The following is a 22392-nucleotide window of genomic DNA, read 5'->3' as shown; positions in this document are numbered from 1 at the left end:
ATTGGGCAAACCTACTCTGGGAGGCCCTCAAAGACTAGATGTAGGGAGTTTCTAGACTGGAAAGGTCTGTGGGCTTCCAGAGGTTTAGATGCAGCAGCACTGCACAAGGTGACCATCCATATGAACTGATTCCTCTTGGTCACTGACAAAAGTTTCAAAATCTCCTTTTAAGTCTATCCAACATTGTAATGCCTGTGTAAAACTATAAGCATTTGGAAGCATCTCTAAAAGCTCAAGACATGCTACACATCTCCAGTCTGCAAAATCCAAGAGATCTTAGGAAAATGTGCAAACTACAGGTACATCAGGAGACTCTGGAGTCAATAAAAGACCTTCCATAACAAAACCACAAAGACCCAGGGCTGTTTTCTCAGCCTATCCATGTGAATGTAGCATCTCAGTGGTACTCAGTTTGAGCAGTCTAGTGATAGACAGACAAGATGACCACACAGCAACAAGGGGCTCCAAATTAGCATATATGTAAAACAGCTGTGATCTGGCACAGGACCAGACCTAACTGAACTTGGCTCTTATTCAGCTTCCTCAAGACTGCAGTATGGACTCTTTCTTAGGAGTCTCAAGGCCACAGTCAGAAAGTTTATTGCCCAGTCTTGCCTCAAGTTTTTGACTGATGCCACTGCTGGGGAGAACCCTTTCTAACAGCACAGCAGAGCCCAGCCAGATTTTAAGACGAGTGCTTGGCAGATACTCAAGGATAATGCAAGCAGACTTGTTTTTGTGCAGTAAACCAGTGTAAAAGCATAGTGCCATGGGGCAATGTTCTATGGCCTTGGATGAACTGTTGTTCCAACATTTGGAGGATTTACAAATAACAAGTATTTTACAGAATTTTTGGTAAGACTAGTGGGTGGTCTCATCAAGTACACCTCTAATTGTTCCAGTATTCCTTGTTATTGAAAGCTGGCTGTATTTTCAACTAGATAACTTCCTTTTTCATTCAAAATTACTTTAAGATTGTCAGTAAACACGTACCATGTACATATATATCCAACATATATACGATGTAGCTTAAGAGATACACAGCTTAAGAGAGACACTCCTTAATCAAAGAATCACAGAATCAAGAAATTATTATTAATAATATATTTATGAAAGGCCATTTTATTAATTTCATCATGGTAAACTGAAATGCATTAATTTTCTAATTTGTCTCATAATCCATATGAATGCTAGGTTTTAAAGAAAATACTACTGTAAGCACAATACTATTAAAATTAATAATTCCATAAAATTGTGGGCATGATTGATTTTTTAATGGGCTGTTCACTTGTTCTCTGACCCCCCTAAGGATTTTTGCTCCTAGCTTCTCATACATAGTAAATTCATTAAATCCAACCTATTTCCCCAAAGCATTGCATCATTTTAGAGGTATATAGTATCAAATACCAAGTAAAATAGAACAAGTGAATTGCACTGTTAAAAAAATTTAGAAGACAAAAACCCACAGAAAACAAAGTTAAAATAGCAGCCATTATGAGCCAACACTGACAGTAATATTTTACTGTGTCTCCTAGTAAACATTTTGAGGGATTGTTCAGTTAATCTGCAAGAGTACTCTTCATTAACAGCATGTATCTAACATCATTATTTTACAGGATCAAAAGGAAACTGCAATCTAACTGCAAAAACATTCAGTCTCTATGGACCAAATCAACATGTGAATTTTTTAGAAACATAAGGAACCACCTCACACATTCGGTTGCTATTTTATTATCTTTTATTAGTTGTACATGCGACTACCCCAAAGAAGTTGCATTCTCTTATAGACATAACACAAAGGAAAGCAAATACACAGGGGAAAGAGAATAATGGGAGGATAAGGACCCATGTTACTATAACATCAAGCTGTTATGAAGTTCTGGCACATGCATTTTCTGCAGTTTCAGTGAACATATAAAATTGTTTTTATGACACATGAGGAGTGAGATTCCAGGAAAGATTCAAATTTGTTAGCGTAACTTGATGGACAGGGATTAGGATTTGCTCCATGCATTGGGGGCTATACAAATAATTTCATAATTCTACCTTGGTACCCAGCGTGACTATTGCAACCTCTCTTACATCATCACATGGACAGTCTATACTCTGACCATTCTTACTGAGAGAGACAGAGAGACACAGAGAGACACAAGAGAGAGAATGAAGAGAGAGAAAACGTTACCAACTGAGGCGTCAAGTTCTTCTTTTTATAAATGTATACAGCTGATTTTCTGGGAACCTAATGTTACTAAGAAACCCTAAGGGCCAGCTAGGGCTCAGCAATCTGTGAAGCCAGGACACAGTGTGGTGCTTGTCTGGCCAACCATCCCCCTGCACTGAGCTGGGCAGGGCAACCAAGGCAGCTTTCCATGGCTCTGCACCCCTGGCTTGAGCTCTGTGGCTGCTTCATCCATGAGAAGGGAAGCTGGCTGCACAAACACCCTCATCACTTATTTCCTTCAATTCTAGCCTTCTTCTTTACCATTTAAACTGCAAGCACTTTACTTTTAAAAACAGCAACAAATTTAATGACTCTGCCTCACTTTTGTTAAAAAATAAAAAATAAAAACCAATCAGACTAGCAAAAAACATCCAGGCACTGTAATCCAGCCACCTTCTACAATCAGAATGGATGGACAAGAAAAAAATTTTACATCAATTTATGACAGTATATCTGCTAAAGAGTAAAAAAATTCCCAAATGGTCACAAATGATAAAGTTTCTGTGTTTAACAAGTTAAACCAATAAACACACACTCCCACCCTGTCTTTACTGTAAATCACTCAACCCTAAAAGAACTGAAAGCAAACCATTTTAGGTTTAACTGAGGAGTCTACACAAGAGTTACAGTGGCTCTCTATTATACAGTGGCTCTGATATTCTCTGTTGAGCTGTTAATGATGAAGCCACCATTCATGAACTTTTGTTCTTATTTGAAGAGGACCAAGGTGCATAGAGATGGCAATTAAAGAGATCATTATGACTAATTGGTGATATCTCCTCTACAAGGATAAGAAAATTTCCCTCCAGAGTTTCTGCATCAATCCTAAATTTATGGTGAGCTATAGCTTGATTTTTAGATAAATAATTCTAATGCATAGTTCACTTTCACTGCTAAATGTGTCTAAATCTATTTACCATTCAGCAATCAAACTTCGTAAAGTTTGTCTCCTTACTAAAGTGATGTCTACTCAAAGACGTTGTCTCTCAACTCACATCTCCCAGCATAAGTTAATTGATAACCTATGCTTTTCAAGATTTTGACTAAATTGATCTGAGAGACACCATAGTCTACGCCCCAAATATCTAGGACTACAAGAGATAGGATGAAAAGTAGACTGGAAATATTGAGAAGAGCATATGACATATATATTATATAGATTTTTTATGTTAAGGGAAGCTGGCAAGGAAAAATAGAGGTGCTCACCACTCATTTTTACAATTAGCAGTTTAATAAATATATATATATATATATATCATTCCATAAACAGACTGCATGGCACATAAATAGACTAAAGTCCAGTGACAAATATACTGGTAAGCATAATTTTTATGTTTCTCCTAAATTTATCAATGAAAAATCTAGATATACAAAACTCTGAAGAAAAATACAAAACATACTTCATTCTATATAAATATGTGTTTTCTGAAAATGTCAATAAAATCAGTTATAGAATATATAGAGAAAGCAATTCATTTTATTACTTCAGTCTCCTCAATAAGAAAGGGAGCTCTACATCTATAAAAGATGCTTAACACAGCCAAAGGAGCTGTTCATACTAATGTCCAAAATAAATCCAGCTTTGTCTTGTTATTTAAAGTAATAAACATATCAACATGTGGAAAATTTCATCAGTGAAAATTGAACTTCAGTTATTTAATTTAAAAAACAAACTCTCTCTATCAAGGTTTAAGCAAATACTGAAGTCTACCTCTCCTGTTCTTGCTTCATTCGTATTCTCTCCTCTTCTGAAGTAAGAGCTTCCTGCACTTTTATTTTACCAGTTTTCTCACTCTTGTCATCTTTGCGATGTTTGCCAAACCTGTTAATAACACACAAAAAAAGAATCTAACTTGTGACATGAACAAAACTGTATTTTCCTTCTTCCATGACAAAGAGAGTTCTCCAAGAAGGGCTTCTGGGAAACCAGGAAGTGAAAGTGCAAAGATCTCAGAATCTCAATTTTTAGTATTTTCAGGCTGCTTCCAGGTTGTTAGTTTTTTTACGTAAGTTTTTTCATTTTTATTTTCATTTCACTTAAAAGTTTATAGAATTCCTCACTGAAGAACACAACAAACAAAAAAAAATAATAATTGGACCACATTTCTCTTTTATGCCAGGATTTTGGGGCCGCTATTCTTAAACAGACAGTCAAACAATGTTTTAGAACAGCATCTCTGCCCAAGGACACAGCTCAACTTTGCATTAAGCAAAGTCTTCCCCACCTTGGAGAGGAGAGAGGGAGCCGCAGGTCTGACAGCTCCCGGGGCAGCACAGCCCCCTGCACCCCGCAGGGCCATTTCACCACACAGAGGACACCATTCAAAACTGCCAATTTATTCTTTTTCAGCATCAGGGGTTCTTATTTAAACTTTATTACTCATGACTCTTTCCCCAAGGGTGTTCCACTGTGGGAGGATGAATGGAGGGGTGGAGCTGTCTGGGCTGCCGTAGACAGAGACAGGTGCTGCCAACCCAGGGTTTGCCCTCTTCACATCTCCTCTTCCCCTCTAAAGGCTATATTTCAAATATATTAGGTTTCTTCCATATTTGTACATTCCACTGTTTTCTTTAAACTTTCAGGGAGTGAAGAATTTGGCATTTGAGATAGTCAGTTATTATTAGGACAAAATTATTCTTATTTCTTAAGGCATTTCTGACCTATTCTGGAAGGAATAACTTTCGTATAGAGCGAACCAAACAAACACTTCAATTTAACCTTTAAATAGATCTAAACTTAATATGAGAATTTTCTATTTAAGGCAGAAGGGCTAACACGTATCTGTTAAACAGTATATATACCAATTAAATGTGGCATCATTTATCACACCAAAAGCAGCAAGAATTCTACTTTTTTTTTATACCAAATGCTGATCTGAGAGCTGACTGAGTCTGTGGCACTTCACACTCAGGTTCACATCAAAAGTGAAATTAAAGCACTGAGACTTGCAATCAAACATGTCTAGCAATAGTGCCAACAGGACACCACAAATGCTCATGGACAGTAAAATAAACCACAGAGTTCTTAAAGCTTCCTTCTGACCTGTTAATGTAACATCTTTAAAATATTTTGAGTTCAGCAGGTATTTATAATATTTTCCCATTTGATTCTAGGTTCCTTTTGATTCTAGGACAAAGACATTATGTGGTTTGAAGATACACCACACAGCCACCCTGCAGAATGATTAATTTCTGGCCATTCAATCAAGAGATAATATTTATATTATGTAATCATGGCTCTAAGGACAGCTCTTTAAAACCAAAACACAAAAATACAGCATAGGAGCATGTACATAAGCTTTGAACTGTTTGCCTGTTCTCCACACAGATTGCTCCTTTCCAAAGTAATTCAGGCATCTGAAAACTAAAACTGTTTATTAATAACCACCTGAAAAGGGAATAGGCAGAGGACATGATGGGGTTAAGAAATGCAAAATAAGGCATAAAGTTAAAGTCTCTGATTTCATAATGTTATATGTGAAACCTAAATTCAAAACACCAACATGTATCTTTTAAAACATCCACCTATTTATTAGAGAGTAATCAAAACCATTATACAAAGCATTTACACATATGACACAAGAGATTCAAATCAAGTCCTGGATGTTGTACACCTGACAAAAGAGATTGTTTAATTTAAAATAGCCCTAAAACCTCTAGCCCAGAGAGGAGTTTTGGCAGAAAAACAGTGGAACTGAGCCACTCTACCCTGATACACAGAGAGTGCCTGAGGTGGCAGCATGGGTCTGACCAATAGAACATGCAGAGCTGTGAGGAGACAAGCAACATATGTGTCACTCTAGCAGAGCATCTCTGGGATGCTCACATTTGCTTCAGTCTCCTGTCCTTCCTCAACCCATTTAAAATGTCAGGAAAAGTAAAGGAATCAAACTCTGGAGTACCAAGTTTATTTCTGAAAAGAAATAATTGTTTAAAAAAAATGGGGAAGAAGGGGGAAGAAAAAATTGAATTAGTTACTGCCCATTAGGTTTTGGCAGCAAAACAGAATTTCTGCCACCATAAATCAAATCATTGCAAGTATGAACAGATATATAGTGAAATCAATACCTTATTAAAAACAATAAAGTACACAGGAAATTTCTAATAATCCTTGTAAGCAATCTAGTAAATGTCTGGTCAGGCTGCATGATTGTGAGGAGAGCATTTCTAATGTTAACATGTAATGCAAACCTAGCAGAATTCAATGGTTTGAATTTGCAGATCCAACCACGCAGGTACAGAGCACACAGAGCTCATGTGCATTCCCACAGAGGCAGAGGTGGGCACCACACATGGAGCACGTGGAGCAGCACCAGGGCTCAGTTTGCTTTGATCATGAGCAAGTTGTGGCAACAACCCTTCTTCTCTTTCAGGGTTTTCTTCCAATCGTCCAGGAATTAATGTTCCTTCTGCCCCTGAGGACCATCCTGATCAAAGTCTCTGGAAGACAGCTCTGGTTCTTTCCCAGGCATTTCAGAAGGTGGCCACACTGTTCCCACTCTGACCGGAGACTTCCCAGTGCCCATCTCTGACAAGCTCAGTGGTCATCCCAGCAGTGGACAGCCTGGCAGAGTATGAACCATGGTGGTCTTGCACAGGTGCCTTCTCTGGACTTTGTCACCCGCAGAAGTGATCTATCTGCCATAATCACCACTGCCTGTAACAAGTGTAGCAATGTTAACCACACTGTGCCTACCCTGGAACCCGGAAAAACAAACACCATTCTCCCCCCTCCCTGATTGTGGCTTCATGTTTCTAGCACAATGCACAGTTGTGTTAATTGTGGCTTAACAGTCACAAATCTTTGAGAAGCTGCTAAGACAGCATCTCAAGAAGATGCTGAAGAGCCACCAAGCAATAGAGAAAGGTGCTGAAAAGAACTGTGATGGAGATACATTTGTACACCCCCACACACCTCCTTTATTTCTGTAGGGGCAGTCAATACTTCCCACTACAAACATCACTCTAAGTCTTTGGTAAGATTATGCTTGCTAGCAATAAATGTGTTTGTTATTTACTTCTATTAAAAGTGTTTGCTTCATGAAGTATGATTTACAGTCATAATGAATCCCACAGCCCAAGTCAGCATCCTCTCCACCAAATTTATAGCAGACATTTATAAATTATTTATTTAACAGTCATAATCAAGCTAAGTTTAACTACAGAAATGCAACATTCAGCAATGCTAAGGCACACCATTAAAGCCAGCTGTTAAAACTCTCTCAGCTGTACTGTGGTGTGACTACACTGGTGTCAAGATATTGAAAATCACCTGTCCTAATTTCTTCAGGTAAATGTTTCCTACTCATATAAACGATGCTTCCTTTTCATGAATATTAACCGAAACAGGACACTTAGAAATAAGACTATTCAGACCACTGAAACTCAAGCAGTCTATGCAATATCCCTACAAAACTCAAAAATTCAAGCAGTCTCTATGCAATATCCCTACCAAAAACACATCCCACAGTTACTGTGCACTGTCTCCACAGCCAGAGGTAAAGCCCTTTCTGCTGCTGTTTGTTGGCCCTTGTTTAGCTGTGTGAGTCAAAAGTCTGGGTCAGGTCTCCAGAATCACTCCCAGTACGTACAACAGCCTGAATTGAATGCATTGGCTCAATGCAAAGATCTGGCTTACCTATGTGAAAGTTCCACCTCCTTACAGTGCAACTCCTCTAGTCCCTGACCTGCCCCATGAACATTGTGTTTGACACCTTCCCTGCAAGCCACTGGGCTTTGCATCATTGTGAATCTTCCCTCTTTACTGCTCAAGTACTCAAAAGGAAGGAGAGATGGAATGAGGATCTATGTCTCATACATGACCCACGGCAAATGTGGAACCTTACTGCTTCCAATACTACTTTTCCCATAATCCCTTTGTTGAAAGGCCTGGCACACCCACGTAATAAGTTCTCCCACTGAAGTGACTGCTCACTCACTGAGAACAGCCTAAGACTGAAAGTTGCAAAGTGCAATCAAAGGTATCTCCCTTGTAAAGCAGAAATCACCATCCATTTGTGCTGTGTCACACAGACTCCAGACTTTTGCAAGGCCTTGAGGACACAGCCGAGCGCTGTGATCCCGGCCCTCGCTGCTCCCTCCCCAGATGCAGCAGCAGTTCTCTGCTGTGTGCAGCCGGTTACAGAGTGCCTCAAGCACTTTGCGAGTTTCAGGCGCTTGTCTGAACCTGAGATGGTCTCATTCTCACTGCTGGGGGCTGGCTGCTGGGATACTTGTTGCAGCTCTTACAAATGCAAATGAAATGAAAACTTTCCTTCTGATACAGACATGAAAACTCCATCGCTCAGCATCTGCACAGCAAGGCTCCTTGCATTACTGAAAAGGAGGACAGTGCTTAAAAACAAAGGTAGAAACTACTGATTTTGGAATTAAAACCCAAAACCATGCAAAAAAAGATCATCTGTGGCACTGATGTTCACACAGTCTTGAGAATCTAATCCCAAACTCTTTTCTTTTGCAATGTTTGGTGCCAACAATTTGACCGCGAGCTATAAAAGCCCAGCCTAAATCACAGCACAAGATACCAATGCAGAGACACAGGCCACTACATGATGTGCAGCCAAATGACACACATGACTGCCTCACCAAGTCACCACACTCATGAGGAAAACAGGTCTGTTGCTAAAGCTGGAGCTATACCATATATACCTATACTATATACTCTGAAACACCTGCAGCTACAGAAGCACAACACTGACCTGTGGGCACCACTTGCCTCAATCTCAATCTTAGAAGCAGAGCACAGATGATTATTACTCAGAGTAGAAAATAAAAGACAAAAAAACAAGTGCACATTTTCCTCCAAAACCCGAGTAATGAAAAACATACCATTCTGTTCATAAATATTCTTTAAGATATAGCTTAATACTTCATTCAGGACATGAACTGTATGATTATAGAAAAATCTCTCCCTAACACTAACAATGTTTACTTCATGTAACAGCTTGTTTATTCAGCAGCTCTCTCATTTAAACCCTGTTATAAAAAGTAGAGCTAAAAAGTAGTTTAATTTTATTTTGTAGCTGCAAAAGCAAAGAAAAACTTCTATGACTAATTGAAATACAGGTTGTAAATTAAAAATACCCTGTCTGTCCAAGAGTGTGAGAAATTGATGAAAGAGAGCAGCTGAAATCTTGTTCACTCTAATTGCCAAGCTACTCCAGAGTTCTACTTAATTTATATGTTCTTAATTCTCCTTTTACATTAAGGTTTGGAGAAAGTTTCAAGATAAGTGTTAATGCTCAAAGTCATATTCACAGATCCACAGACTTAACCCTTAAATTCAGTCAACAACAGGAATCACAGTAAGTGAAGAAATTAAAAATTGTAAGAGGACTATCATCTAAACATATGATCTCTAGTACATAACAGCCAAGTCATATCAGAGGAAATGACCATCCTCAGAGCCCATGATACTGGTTTGTCACATTATTATTAATGAAAAGATGAGAACATAGACCTGTATGTCGTAAGCTTGACCCTCAAATAGGAAATCGCATGAACTTTGGATAATCTAATCAAGCCAAAATGAATACCCAAACCTCTCTGTCAGCTGGCTCACTTTCAAGCTTACTTGCTTGAATGACTGCCACCAACTAGGAGGTGACCTAATCCAAAGTCTGTCATGCTGAACAGAGAGGCACTGACTAACAAGTGCCTTCAGTGGCTTTGGGCCAGTGCATCAGAGCAACTGAACAGTATGAGGCTTAACAGAGAAGACAGCTTAGCAGAACATTTAAAGAACAGGCTCAAGCTACAACATGATGCCATATATATAAAAAAATATGTGAAATGTACATAAAGTACACATGTAGACATAAAGAATATGTAAATGATTTTGCATAAATTGATATAAATACATATAGGACAAGTGAAGCAAGAAGGATACACAAGTAACTACAGAAACTCCACATTTACAAGTTATCTCAAAAGTAGATTCCGTTTAAAAGAATATATATCAGCATCCCTGATACAACAAATATAATACACATGTAATTTGCTAAAAGGATTTTACTCTGATGCGTTACTGATGAGATCATTGTCGTCTGCCAAATCATCCACGTATTTCATTAAAATAAAGAGCTACAGAAGAAAAATGCATTAGTTGATTAATGAAAAAAAACACAAAAATTGATTGAGACAAGTTCAGTAGCATTATGTCACTTAATAGAAAAAAGACCATCATTAAAAATTAACAATCGGTAAGTGTCTTGAGCTATTTTGTCAGTGTTTTCTAGCTTCAAGGCATGCTCTTTTCCCCTTTGTAGCAAACAGTATTCACACACACAGACACACACATAATGTAAACACTGCTTGAACGATTCTGCAATGATTTCTTTTTCACCCTGATGTATCAGCAAAATCATAAGATTTATATTGCAACATATTATTGGGACACACAAAGCCATTCTGTTGCTAAAACAAAAACATAGCACACAAACAAAAGCCACCCTCTTTAGTGATGACCTGAAGCTTTAGAAGCCTTCCATTCCAAGCAAAATTGTGCAAGTGCTATTTTTAAAAACACATTTTTACGTGTAAACATTTACATATTGGCAGTAGATTTCTAGAAATAGCCTGTTATCACATGTTACTAATCAAATTAGTAGATCCAATTCTACTTGTTGGGAGGGAGTGGAATGACTGCTGGAGTGACTCAGCAGCAGCACTGTCCTGAGATGACACAAAAGCACTGATGTGCAGGCACCTTGATGCAGGAGCTTGTGGGCATAATTAAAACAGACATTGATAACTTCATTTTCCATGGATCTCCTTGCCAATGTTAAAACTGATAAAGCAGCAATCCTTCTGGTGCAACATCCAGCAGAGGACCCCTGCCAGGAGGGTTCCTGGAGAAGTCTGCTGTCACAAACCAAGAAAAGCACATTACAAAAGGCCATAGGTAACTAATGAAAATTAAGAATACTCTAAAAAGGTACCCCTGCATCTCTTCAGGCCAGCGATACTTGCCTTCAAGCAATAAACAAACTCACAAGCTCAGCCACAAACATAGATATTTAAAGCACTAGAACCAAAGTGGCTATTACTGCAAAATATCAGCCCTTTGAAGTGCCTACCCTGGGCCTGAATACTGTAAAGCATGTGAAGGTCTTCAGTGTTCTATTCACATATTTTCTCCCAGCAGCCTCCATATCACTTTCCAACATGAAAAAAACATTTTTCAGCCCCATTCAAGGGGGTGTTCTAGTACATCTCACCAAACTAAGTTTACTCAAAAAGAACAGACAGGACGGTGCAACGCTTCACGTACAACAGCACCGGTGATTCCCACAACAACCTCCTGGAAAGAAGTGCAAACAACATATGTGATCCATAACTGCTTCCAGCCAGTGAAACGTAGTCTGCCTGGCTTTGTGAACCAGTATCCCAACTTCGAAGAAAATGGGTATGATGCCAAACTAGAGACATGTCATGAGGTTTCATTCAATTATTTTCCTAAACAGTTTTGATAACATTTCCTGAAAGGCATGACACAACAGGCAGAATATTATTCACACCAAGTCACTCTCTTTTCACAACTTAAGCATTTGTAATATTTACTTCCAGCATAAAATGGTGGAACTTTTAAAAACAGATTTCTTTTATGGAAAGACCATCTGTTTGCAAATTTCTAAACAGAAGATAATCTTCTTGCATTGCTACTTGTGATTGCCTGAAGCTAGCTGAAGCCATGGACAGCTCTAATAAATAAATAAATAAAACACAAGAAATCAGAAAAAAGCCCTAGCTACTTCAAACTACTGTAGTTGAAAAGCAGGCTGAGAAGTTCAAAGAAAGTATCAAAAATGGTTGACAATGATGCTATTGGAAAGAAGGCAGCAAGACAGCAGAGATGTCCAAATCTACTCAGTAAGCAACACCACAATATAGTAAAAGTAACCATAAATAATTCATATTCATGGTGGTCAGACAAAATCTGTTAAACTGGGGATTGTGGTATCCCTGAAGGAGTCAGGAATAAAAAAAAAATCTTCTGCTTAGCTACAATTTTGTTAACAGTCATCAGTGATGAGAGCAACCACAGAAGTAGTACATGACATTTTAATGGACATTTCATAACAGTCTAAGCATTTTAAAGTTTGTGACCAAAGCTCTTTAATGTCATGTATGTATTCAAAAAAGAGAGTAGTTATTGGCCACAGTTACTTGCCCCAAGCTTAAATTTGATACACTGTGTGCTACTTGTCATTGAAGAAAATAGCTCATACATGTGACCCAACCAAGCTAATCCAATATTTTTATATAATATGTATTTTATAAATATATAATCTCAGTTGGCAACATATCTTTTTATACTGTGATTTAATGTACTTAGAAATTCTCCTGTCACCCCTCTCACACAGAATGTGCCCTTCAAGACTGCAGTGCCCTGTTCTAAAATGCAACACTGGGCAGTAAGATTCTAAATAGCAATTGAAAGACCGTAAATACAAATTGCAAAAAGCAAAATAAAGCCTCACATACAGAGTAAAGAGCAGGCTCCTGAAAAAACCTGAGTGAAGGCCTGCAGTATGTTAAATCACAGACTGCATATATAAAAACACACATACAACTCTCTACTTTGCAATACATAATAGCATACATAGGGATAACAAAAATTTCCCAAATTCTCAGCAGCAACCGCTGCCACTATTAACAAGTTCCTGACAATCTAAAGTACAATGTAGTCATTCTTCTATAACATAAACAATTTTTGTATGAAGAAGTAAAATCTTACATCCCAGTGCTGCTGGGTGCCAGGTTCAGCCCCCCATCTCTGGCTCAAACTGTGCCAAACAGGTGACACCACCTTACCCCAGCACTCCCCACCTGCCCACAGCTGCCCTGCAGCCACGCAGCAAGGTGGGCAACCTCTGCTGTTCCATTTGTCACACTCCACAGAGGAGTTTAAAAATTGTGGACCCTTTTAGGTATGAACAATACTACATTGTGTGCCTCTAATTACTGGTGTCTACTAAGGATCCTTAGAGACAGCATTTAAACCATGGCTACTCCGCAACACGTTCTCTCCACAACTATCCTTCTAATTCCTGCTCTGTTCATTTTAATGCATTATTGTTTCCAAATACAATGCTTCAAATTGCAAATTATGTCTGGCTCAAGGGCTGATTAAGGGAAACACTAGCACTTCTGCCTCTGTGTGAATAACTCTGATAATAATGAGTGATTGACTGAGCTCCAAGAAGTCCAAATGATGAGAAGGGTCAATTTGAACATTTTTATTAGCTTCTTTTGTTAAATCTAACACTTTGCCAGGCCAGAGACAAATACTGCATCTGGTTACCATGATTTTTTGCAACCCTACAGAAGTACAATTTAGAAAATGGGTACCGGTCTAAAGGCAGACCTTATAAGAAATGCTAATGAAAGCTAAAAACCCACTCATTTTACTGGCACTCAAGAGGTGGCCAAAGAAAAAGAATAAAAAGAAAAAGTTGCAAGGGAAATTTGCTTCAACACTTTCCTGCCAGAAAAGGGAAAAAAATATCCCTTGGTAATACTAAGAGGCATCACAGCTCCACTTTACAACCAAAACGCTTTGCTTAATAGGCCTGCCATAGGTAAACATGAGCTACAGCATGAAAATCACTAAAAATGCTCACTAAGCACATACAACAGCAGAGAAATTAGGACAAAAATGTAATAAACAAGCTAGTTAGACCAGGAAATTGCAGTTACATTATTCCAAGAACTTAAGTCTTGCAGTCATGCAATTACACTATACAAAATCAGCAAAAGTTAACTAATCAAACTAGTTGCAGTTCATCCAGAACCTTCCAAAGATTAAATTTTCCCTACAGATCTCATTACCTAGAAATGTTAATACATCAGTCAGCACTTTTTCTGTCAGTTACTAGAGATCTTTGTTGATACACACCTCCTAGAAAATAACCTCTGCATGGTAAATTAAGTAATAGGTGATGCCTCTGTATCGTTAGGCTCATTCACATATTTACACTTACAGGAGGTAGAGAAGCCACAGACAATTTCCAGCAGAAGACCACAGTCAACACTGTAGGACTTGTGAGACAAGTCTAAACAAAATATTCCTAAAACCAAACAACTGTGCATCTGTCATTCTCTTCTCTACAACACCAAAAAGCAATTCCCCTCGCTGAGCCGTAGCACCCAATGCTGATGGCTGCAGGTTACAGTTTAGGGTCTCCTGTCTCATTCTGGGGTTCACAGTGCCACTCAAGTCTCCTTGTGGCTAAAAAATAAAGTTTAACTCTATAACCAAATTAATAATGTCAACAGGACATCTTTACAAGCAACCCTGGAGCACAATTCATTTAAGTCCTTGAAGTCTTCAAGACTAGGTTGGATGGGATTTTGAGCAACCTGATCTAGTGGAAGATATGCCCACTTAGTAAGGGGTCTAGTAGAACTAGACGGTCTTTAAGTTTCAACTTAACCCATTCTGTGATTCTATCAATCTACATTATCATAGAAAGCAGAGAGCAAAGAATAACAGGCACATTATTTTGAAAGTTTGCTACAAAGATAGGGCTATGGCACAGGGACTTAGCCTGAACCAAGGCTCTGGGTAATAAATATTAATATGCCACTGCTGGCTTCACATACCTCTGTCTCTTCTATCAGCTGATATTCTGCCCTGCAGCAGGAAAATTTAGTTTACACATGCTGTATCTTCTGGGTGGAGAATGCAGAGCAAGGCTTTGCAGCACCAGAACAAACCATCTCTGGAGAAGATGCAATGAGACTCAGGTGGATCATTGTTGGGACAGCAGTCTGACAGCAGGTCCCTGCAGCAGCTGCTTCCAGGGCTTGCCCAGAGCTACCTGGAGCCCTGGAGATGCCTGGCATCCTGTAGCTGCCAGCAGTCAGAGCTTAAGCTCTCTTCATGGTAAGAATTCGAAAGCAGTTGAAATAACTATATCAATAGTGATTTACACTGCTGATTATTTTAGGGCAAAACTGTGAGCTGAGATTTTTTTCAGATTCAAAAGATGTACAAAGCAGGACTTGCTCAGGACTAATTACAGGCAAGAGATGTGGGATAGTGAGTTGGGGTGGTTTGTTTTTTCGGTTTGGTTTCACGTTTTTTTTTCCAACCCACATAAATAAGCTACTAGCACAGAACATCTCAGACCTGGACCAGCCCCCTACACACTGACATTTTTGTTCTCATTTCTACATGCTCAGGTACTTTAGGAAGGAAATGACTAGGCCTGTATTTATTTAGAAACCCAGAGAGATTATGTTTAAAATAAATCCAGACTTGACTTCAAAGATATCTGGCTCTTGATATGTTCTTGAAATTATAACAGCTCTGCTCACGCTCAGTGTTGTACACAGTACACAGCAATTATCACTGCCATTTCACTATTTCTTCTGAATATATAGCCTAAAATAAATATAAAGAAAAAAAAAAACCCCAACAATGAAAATGGTACTGATTCTTCCTTCACGTTTCCTTTAATTTACACAAGCAGTTTTCTTCCTTTGAGGTTATAAAAGGCAAATAGAACTAGCAAAGTATTTGGAGCTCTACAGATGACACCAGGAATCCTAATGGTTACAGATTATAATACTGTAGGTATCATTACCTGCTCAGCAACATCGGAGAAAAGAAATACTTTAATTGTCACACAACATCTGAAACTCCTGCTTGTGCCAGCATGTTGTGCTCTGAATTTCAGGATTTTAGCACTATGTGTTAAAGACAATTATAGCATCTATAACAACATTGTGAAATATTTGAGATTTATTTGTGGTATGCTGCTGTTGAAATGTGTAATAGCAGTTCAGCTTGCATACTAAACACACCTGGTGTTGAAAATGCTAGAGGCGCTTGCAATTGGTGTAAAAATACACTACTTTTATTATTGTGGTACTCAAAATTGCTGATAATTATAAGATTTTAGATGTATTTTTGTTATTTAATATTCTTTTTCAGGTCCTTTAAAAGCTTTCAGGTCCTTTAAAGCTAATTCATAAACTTTGACACTGATTAGACTGTTTTTTACCAAGCACTACTTATAACAGCATAGCATGAAAAAGGAAATTACATACATTTTCAGTGATTCATCTATCCAACATCCATCCAGCATTCATCCACCTTCAAACTACACTCAACACCAGTATCTGGGAGCTCTAGCATAGGTTTTTAGCATACATTTCACATTTATACAATACAGGAAACATCACAGGACATCAAAATGCCTGGAGACACTAGCATGGACAAGGTACTATCCTATTTTTAAAATGAGAAAATAGTTCCTCTTGAAAGTTTAAGCAGCTTGCCAAACTCCAAGAGTTTTTGTACTGGAAGTCCAAAAAACATTAGGACTAACTATGCAGATTTCATTGACAAAGGTAAATCTATGAAGTCAATACTCAGTTAACATTGACTGAACTAGTTATTTATTTACAACAGAGAATTTCTCTACCAATACAGCATTTCCAACATACTTTCAACATAAAATACAAACTCTTTAAAACAGTCTATCAGTAGTACGCTGTTATATTTATTGAAATTAGTCAAGTTCACCAAGTAGTTTCATGAGACTATACTGTGCTCTTTTTCCTTTTCGGACTAGGAGCTACAAGACTGATAGCAACAAAGTCCTGAAAGAAGTGTTAACATTTGTAGAAAATAAGAATTTGTCTTCTGCAAAAGCAAACATTTCAAAATTTACTGTTAACCACATCATCAGCTAGACCAAACATACACTGTAAAACTAGTTCTTGAATTCATTCCAGTAGGGTCTATTTTATAAACATCTATAGCCCTTTCTTGCACTTCTGCTTATTGTAAGTTTGCCCAGAACTGGTAAAATTTAATACATGGTGGAACACTACATTAACTACTGAAATGTTATTGCACATCAAAAAGGTTTACTGCTACTTTGTAAACATTCTTACCTGAGTGCCATAAAATGCTGACATAATGAGTCAGATCGACTGCGGTGCACTGCAATCAGGTCTGTGCACTTGAAATGCAAAAGCAGCTCCTTGATACAAAAGTCATTTACACAATCTCTAAAAGACATTTTTGTATATGGCACACTTCAAATTTTGTAGTATTTTGGAACTAGGCAAATACACCCCGAATTATCAGTAACAGGACAAATTGCCCAGAACAGAATATGTGTACACATTGTATTTTGTACTTGAGCACAAGGGCAGTGTCTCAAGAAACCTCCGAGCTACAAATCACTGAAGTCTGGAAGACAGGCCTGGCAAGACCCAGTTCTGCTATCCCAGCCTTGGGAGCTACAACTGCTCAGTGTCAAAGTACTGGGATACAGGGACTTCCTGGGTACCATTTAACTCTTGTGTTACCAAATTCTTATGCTCTTATGTTAAATCCTAAGGAACCAACCAAACATAAGTGGAATTAAAAAGAACTCTTCCTCCCTCTCCAAAAGTAAAATAAACTTCCTCCTTTTATGATTGGCTGAACTACAAATGCCTGAGGTTTTACTTGATATATGTACTTTGGGATGAAAATGGAAAAGTATCAGCATTAATACAACACTAATTTTAGGTATTTAATTAAAAACAGGTGACATTTCTTGGTGTAGCATGAAATAGTAGAAAGAAAGATTTCTGTCAACTGTTTCTTCCTCAGTTGAAAATAATCACCTTTTCTAGCTCAGTGGATTATATAAGACACTATTTCCACATCAGACAATCAGCTCAGTATCCTAATAGTTGCCAGTCCAAGACAATTTGGAGTAAGATGCTTGGAAGCACAATGGAAAAAAAACCCTCTTTATAGATAAATAATTCCTTAGCACTTAGCATGTCATGAATGTAAGGAGTCTTAAATACAGGCTCAGGTATACTCTTGGGGTCCTGTGAGGGCAGCAATCCTTCAGGGTAACACTGTATCACAAAGGTCCTTTAAGATGTCCATTTTTTGCATGAAAATCTTACTGTACATCCACATGTTCTTGATTCATGAGAAGCATAAGTACATGCTGATTGATTCACAAATTTTGTACCAGCAATTATTCGGTGTCTCATTCCTGTCTTACCAAGGACAAACACTTTTCACCAGGAGAGTGGTTAAGCATTGGAACAGGCTGCTGAAAGAGGCTGCTGACTCTCCATCCTTGGAGATATTTGAAAATAAACTGGCCATGACACTCAGCTGATGAGAAGTTGAAGCTGGGCTGCTGTGAGTAGGAGATGAACCAAGCAGAAAACCTTTCTTGCTCAAATCACTAGAAGTGCAGTACTCTGAATATCTCTTCAGTTCCTTATAATTATTTTTTTCCTCCAGAAGTCATCAACAGATTCGAAGTGGGGGAAATATTACTTCTATACCCCGTTGCCACTGTGTTTCTAATATTTCCTTCTCTCTTATTCTTTCTAAAAACTTTCATTCCTCTTAGTTTTTCCTGAAGTAACAATTTAAAAGCTTAAATGAGACCTCTGAAAGCCTTATACCTACTATTTTCCTACTGCATTCAGGGCAACACAGGTGCTCACCAATTATTTCTGTGCCGGTGTATTCTATTCCAGAAATTATACACTGGTTTAATCCCATTTTGCCATTTTCACTGAAGGGTTGCATAATTATGTCTTTAATGATTATTTCTTTGCACAATAGTAGGACAAGTTAACATCTTAACAGGAGGCATCAGCCTGCCAACACAGCACAAATACAGATCATTGCTCCTGGGAACTGAAATGCAGTAGTAAGTTAGAGCTTTGCCTTTTAGAAAAGGATCAGCTGTCCTGCAGCTGCCAACTTCAGAACCTTAAGAAAATGTACTTAACCACCTATGTCATCCCAGATACAAAGCTATATTAAGTTACATTCATTTTCCTCTAAGTCAACACTCCTACTCCTGTTTTTAAAAAGAATTTTCAAAGATGACTCTGCTTTAAAAACATAATCTACAGCATCCACAAATATATACCAATGTACAGGTGATATCAGTAGTGAATTAAACCTCTAAAGAAGCTTTCCAAGAGATAACAAAACAAATGTCATTAATAGAGCTTTTCACCTAACAAATACTTCATGTCTCAAGACAGTATTTATTGAAGATGTTTTGTTATGGACTAGGGCCCTGCCTGTTTAGTCTTCAATTATCACATGAGGTGGAAGAAAAAAATCCCATTTCTATATGAGCTTAAACTGAAATTGACTTTGAATCTCTGAACTGTCAACAAATTCTTCCCTGAAAAGGCTGGCTTTGCAGAGATTATAAAGAAGGTGTCATCCTTGACACTTGTGTTCTATATTCATCCAGCAGGCCTGGAAGAGAAGTGTGCAGAACACCGGGCAGGATGGCGGAGGGCTCAGCTGTCACCCTGCCTGCCTCCCTCACTTACTTTGCAGGCAAAGACAGCACTGAAGGTGTCAAAGGTTCTCTATTTAAAGTCTCTGACAAGCAAAGGAAGAACACTGGGAGAATATGTTAGCAGACACTATGAACTCATCTCTAGTAACAAGTCATCCTGACACTTACTTCTGGATGTTAGAAACAAGAGCCCTGATTCTATTGAAATTAAAAAAAAAAAAACCAAAACAAAAAAAAAAAAAAAACAAAAAAAAACAAAAAAAAAAAAAAACCAAAACAAAACAACCAAACCCCCATACACTACACCACCATCAGATTTATAAATTCGAGATTTACTCTGGGAAAATCCAGTGTAAAGAACACATAGAGCAAAATCCCTGCTTTCTGTCAGAGTGACAAACCAGAAAGTCACATACGATTATGTTAATCTCCCACTTCAAATCTCCCTTGCACAATTGCATACCACTGCTTTCTGTGTTTCGTTTAAAAGTCATAGAGTTTACTAACCACTTATGAAGCCGCATTCCTTAAATCCCTGACAGATTATGTGAACTTGTTTGGTTTAGAAACATAAATTTGCCATTCCACTACCCCCGGCCCCAACAACATCTTAGTCTAAAGCGGGTGTGCTTGGGGCTGCAGGCAATGAAACACACCTCTCCTCAAAGCAACTGCCTCCATCGAGAGCAGGAAACAGTAAGGCAGAGAAATGCACGGAGGAAGGAAGGAGCACTGCTTGCCTTTCCAAAAAAGAGAAGTTATTTCCAACCAAGCTTATCTCTTTCAGTACCTTATTTAGTTTTAATTGGAAAGAAGGAAGTGAAGAATATGAAAATGCTTTGAAAGACCCTTGTAAGAGTCCTGGGTAATCATCTGCATCGAAGATGACAATTTGCTGCATGGCTGATTTCATTTGAAAGGCTTTTCTGATGCTGTGTGTCACAGTGGCCAGCTGAAACTTTGAAAATGGATCAGGACAAAGTAGCCATAGGAGCACAGAAAAGGTGCATCAACAGTATTCAACTTGCAGACAGGATGAGGCCGGTGTTCCTCCTCTAAAGTGAAAGGATATCCTGCTTAGACCCTGCATCCAGGATTATACTAGGCCATGCATTTTCTAGCTGGTGGCAGAAGGGGGGAAGCAGATGTGGACTTAATGACAGTTGTGCCAGCTGGCTTGTAATAGCAGCAGGCAAAAACCAGAGCACGAACGGCCCCAGATTCCATTTACCTGACCAACAACCCAGCGCAGCGTTTCTGATGGAAGTCTCAGCACAAGCACCACAAGCTGTCAGCAACGTTCTCCTGTGAGCATTAGCAAACCCAGGCACAATTCAGTGTGCACACAATGAGCTTCCAAGTTTGAAACGATGCAGCTGACGGGTGTTTAAGCACTAACCTCCTCCTCTGTGTTCCAAGGCTCAAGATTTATGGCGTTTTGTTCCATGAGCACTAAAGAAAAAAAACCTCTAACTTTCAGAGCTCATTCCCATGTTTTCTATTAAACCCATATATCAGTAAGTGTCATTCACCAACACAAAGTCCTGTTAGTCATGGTTCCAAGGAAAATGTCATTATTGCTGCTTCTTAAGCTACTGAATGATAGAAATCAGACCACAGATTTTGTTTTATCAAGTTTGAGGTATTTGCCAGTCCTGCTGATTAGGATATAATTCACCAGTATTTTACACAACTCTGACATGTTTTAGATATTGTGCCTAGTTAAAAGTCTGAAAATTGCTATTAAATGAAAGAGAAAGAAGGTTATTACTAAATCAGCGGTGTAACCTTTGTGAGCTGCTTTTCATCTCCTCACAGACATTACAATGAGAAAACTTAAATGAAAACCAGAATAGGCAATACAAGGAAGTCATGTAACAAGCAACAGTAAACCACATAGGTTATTCTCCCAAATGCCTCGTCAGTGGTCTCAGATAGCTCATGTGGTTGAAATGTGTAATTCAGAGCTACAAATAGTATGTTTATAAATCTGGACAGGTCCAGTGCACCTTGGAAACAGCTGTGTGGGGGAAAAAATAGCCAGCAGTATATCTGATTTCAGCTAAACAAGATTGCAAACTGAATTATCTATTTCCTCTCACTGAACTGGAAGATACAACACTGCAAGGCTCCCAGTAATCACTTTAAATGCAATTAAATCTAATTAGGATTAGATTTTAATGGTAATCTAGGGATATTACATTTGCATTGGTTATTCAGTGCATTGATTTACCCACCTATATGCTACAACACTCAAAATGGGAATTAAGGATCAGCTACCCTACATTATGACTTTACATCTCCATCAACAGGCCAGATCTTAAAATATGCATACTCTGATACAAAAAACATCTATGCATATGATTAATTTTGAGCATACAGTCTTGCTCTGTGAAACTCAAAACACAGTGCTTATGTTCTCCATTGAAAAGTCAAGTTTATGTGGGACTCGGGTATTAATTCCTATAGTAGAAAATTTATTTACTTCATATAACATACTTATCCAAAGGTGCTGCAAATTGCATTACATCTATTCCATAAATAATCTCCAAAACCAATGCAGATATTGCTTGCTTAAACCCCAGGTTAAGGTACAAGTCATATCCCCCATCTTTTGTTCTCATCATCTGTTCCCCACACAAATCTAAACATACCATATGAATTTTCAAAGCCATTTTTCTCCAATCATATCAAGGGTTAACTGTTTCAGTAGGTTTGGGGTTTCTTATCAGGCAATGAGTGACTGTCCCTAGATATTTTCAGCAAGACATGACTAGCTAGCTTGGCCTCCCTACTATTCCCTTTCCTGCCTCTGGAAACCCAGAGCCGCTTCTTTTTCCTCAT

The 22392-nt window shown here is 38.4% G+C and overlaps 1 protein-coding gene across 24 annotated transcripts in view; it reads right to left on the bottom strand.

The window, feature by feature from the left end:
* The window catches only part of PARD3 (par-3 family cell polarity regulator), a 487425-nt gene that overhangs the window by 111712 nt on the left and 353321 nt on the right, over positions 1 to 22392 (bottom strand). For 20 of the 24 annotated variants that reach the window (XR_008429410.1, XM_053935684.1, XM_053935553.1 and 17 more), the window contains one exon: positions 3933 to 4043. The exons of 3 other annotated variants lie outside the window; for them this stretch is intronic. Coding sequence is in view for 20 of the 21 variants with exons in the window: in XM_053935684.1 (XP_053791659.1) it covers positions 3933 to 4043 (111 nt within the window). In the remaining variant the exon portion in view is untranslated. Of the gene's footprint in view, positions 1 to 1130; positions 2120 to 3932; positions 4044 to 22392 lie in introns of those variants that run through there. One more of the 24 variants, XM_053935697.1, reaches the window with a different exon arrangement.

Source organism: Vidua chalybeata, chromosome 1 (genome assembly GCF_026979565.1).
Source record: "Vidua chalybeata isolate OUT-0048 chromosome 1, bVidCha1 merged haplotype, whole genome shotgun sequence".
In the NCBI taxonomy this organism is placed as follows: domain Eukaryota; kingdom Metazoa; phylum Chordata; class Aves; order Passeriformes; family Viduidae; genus Vidua; species Vidua chalybeata.
Note: the sequence above shows the minus strand (reverse complement) of the source record. Positions and strands in the feature narration are given on the sequence as shown.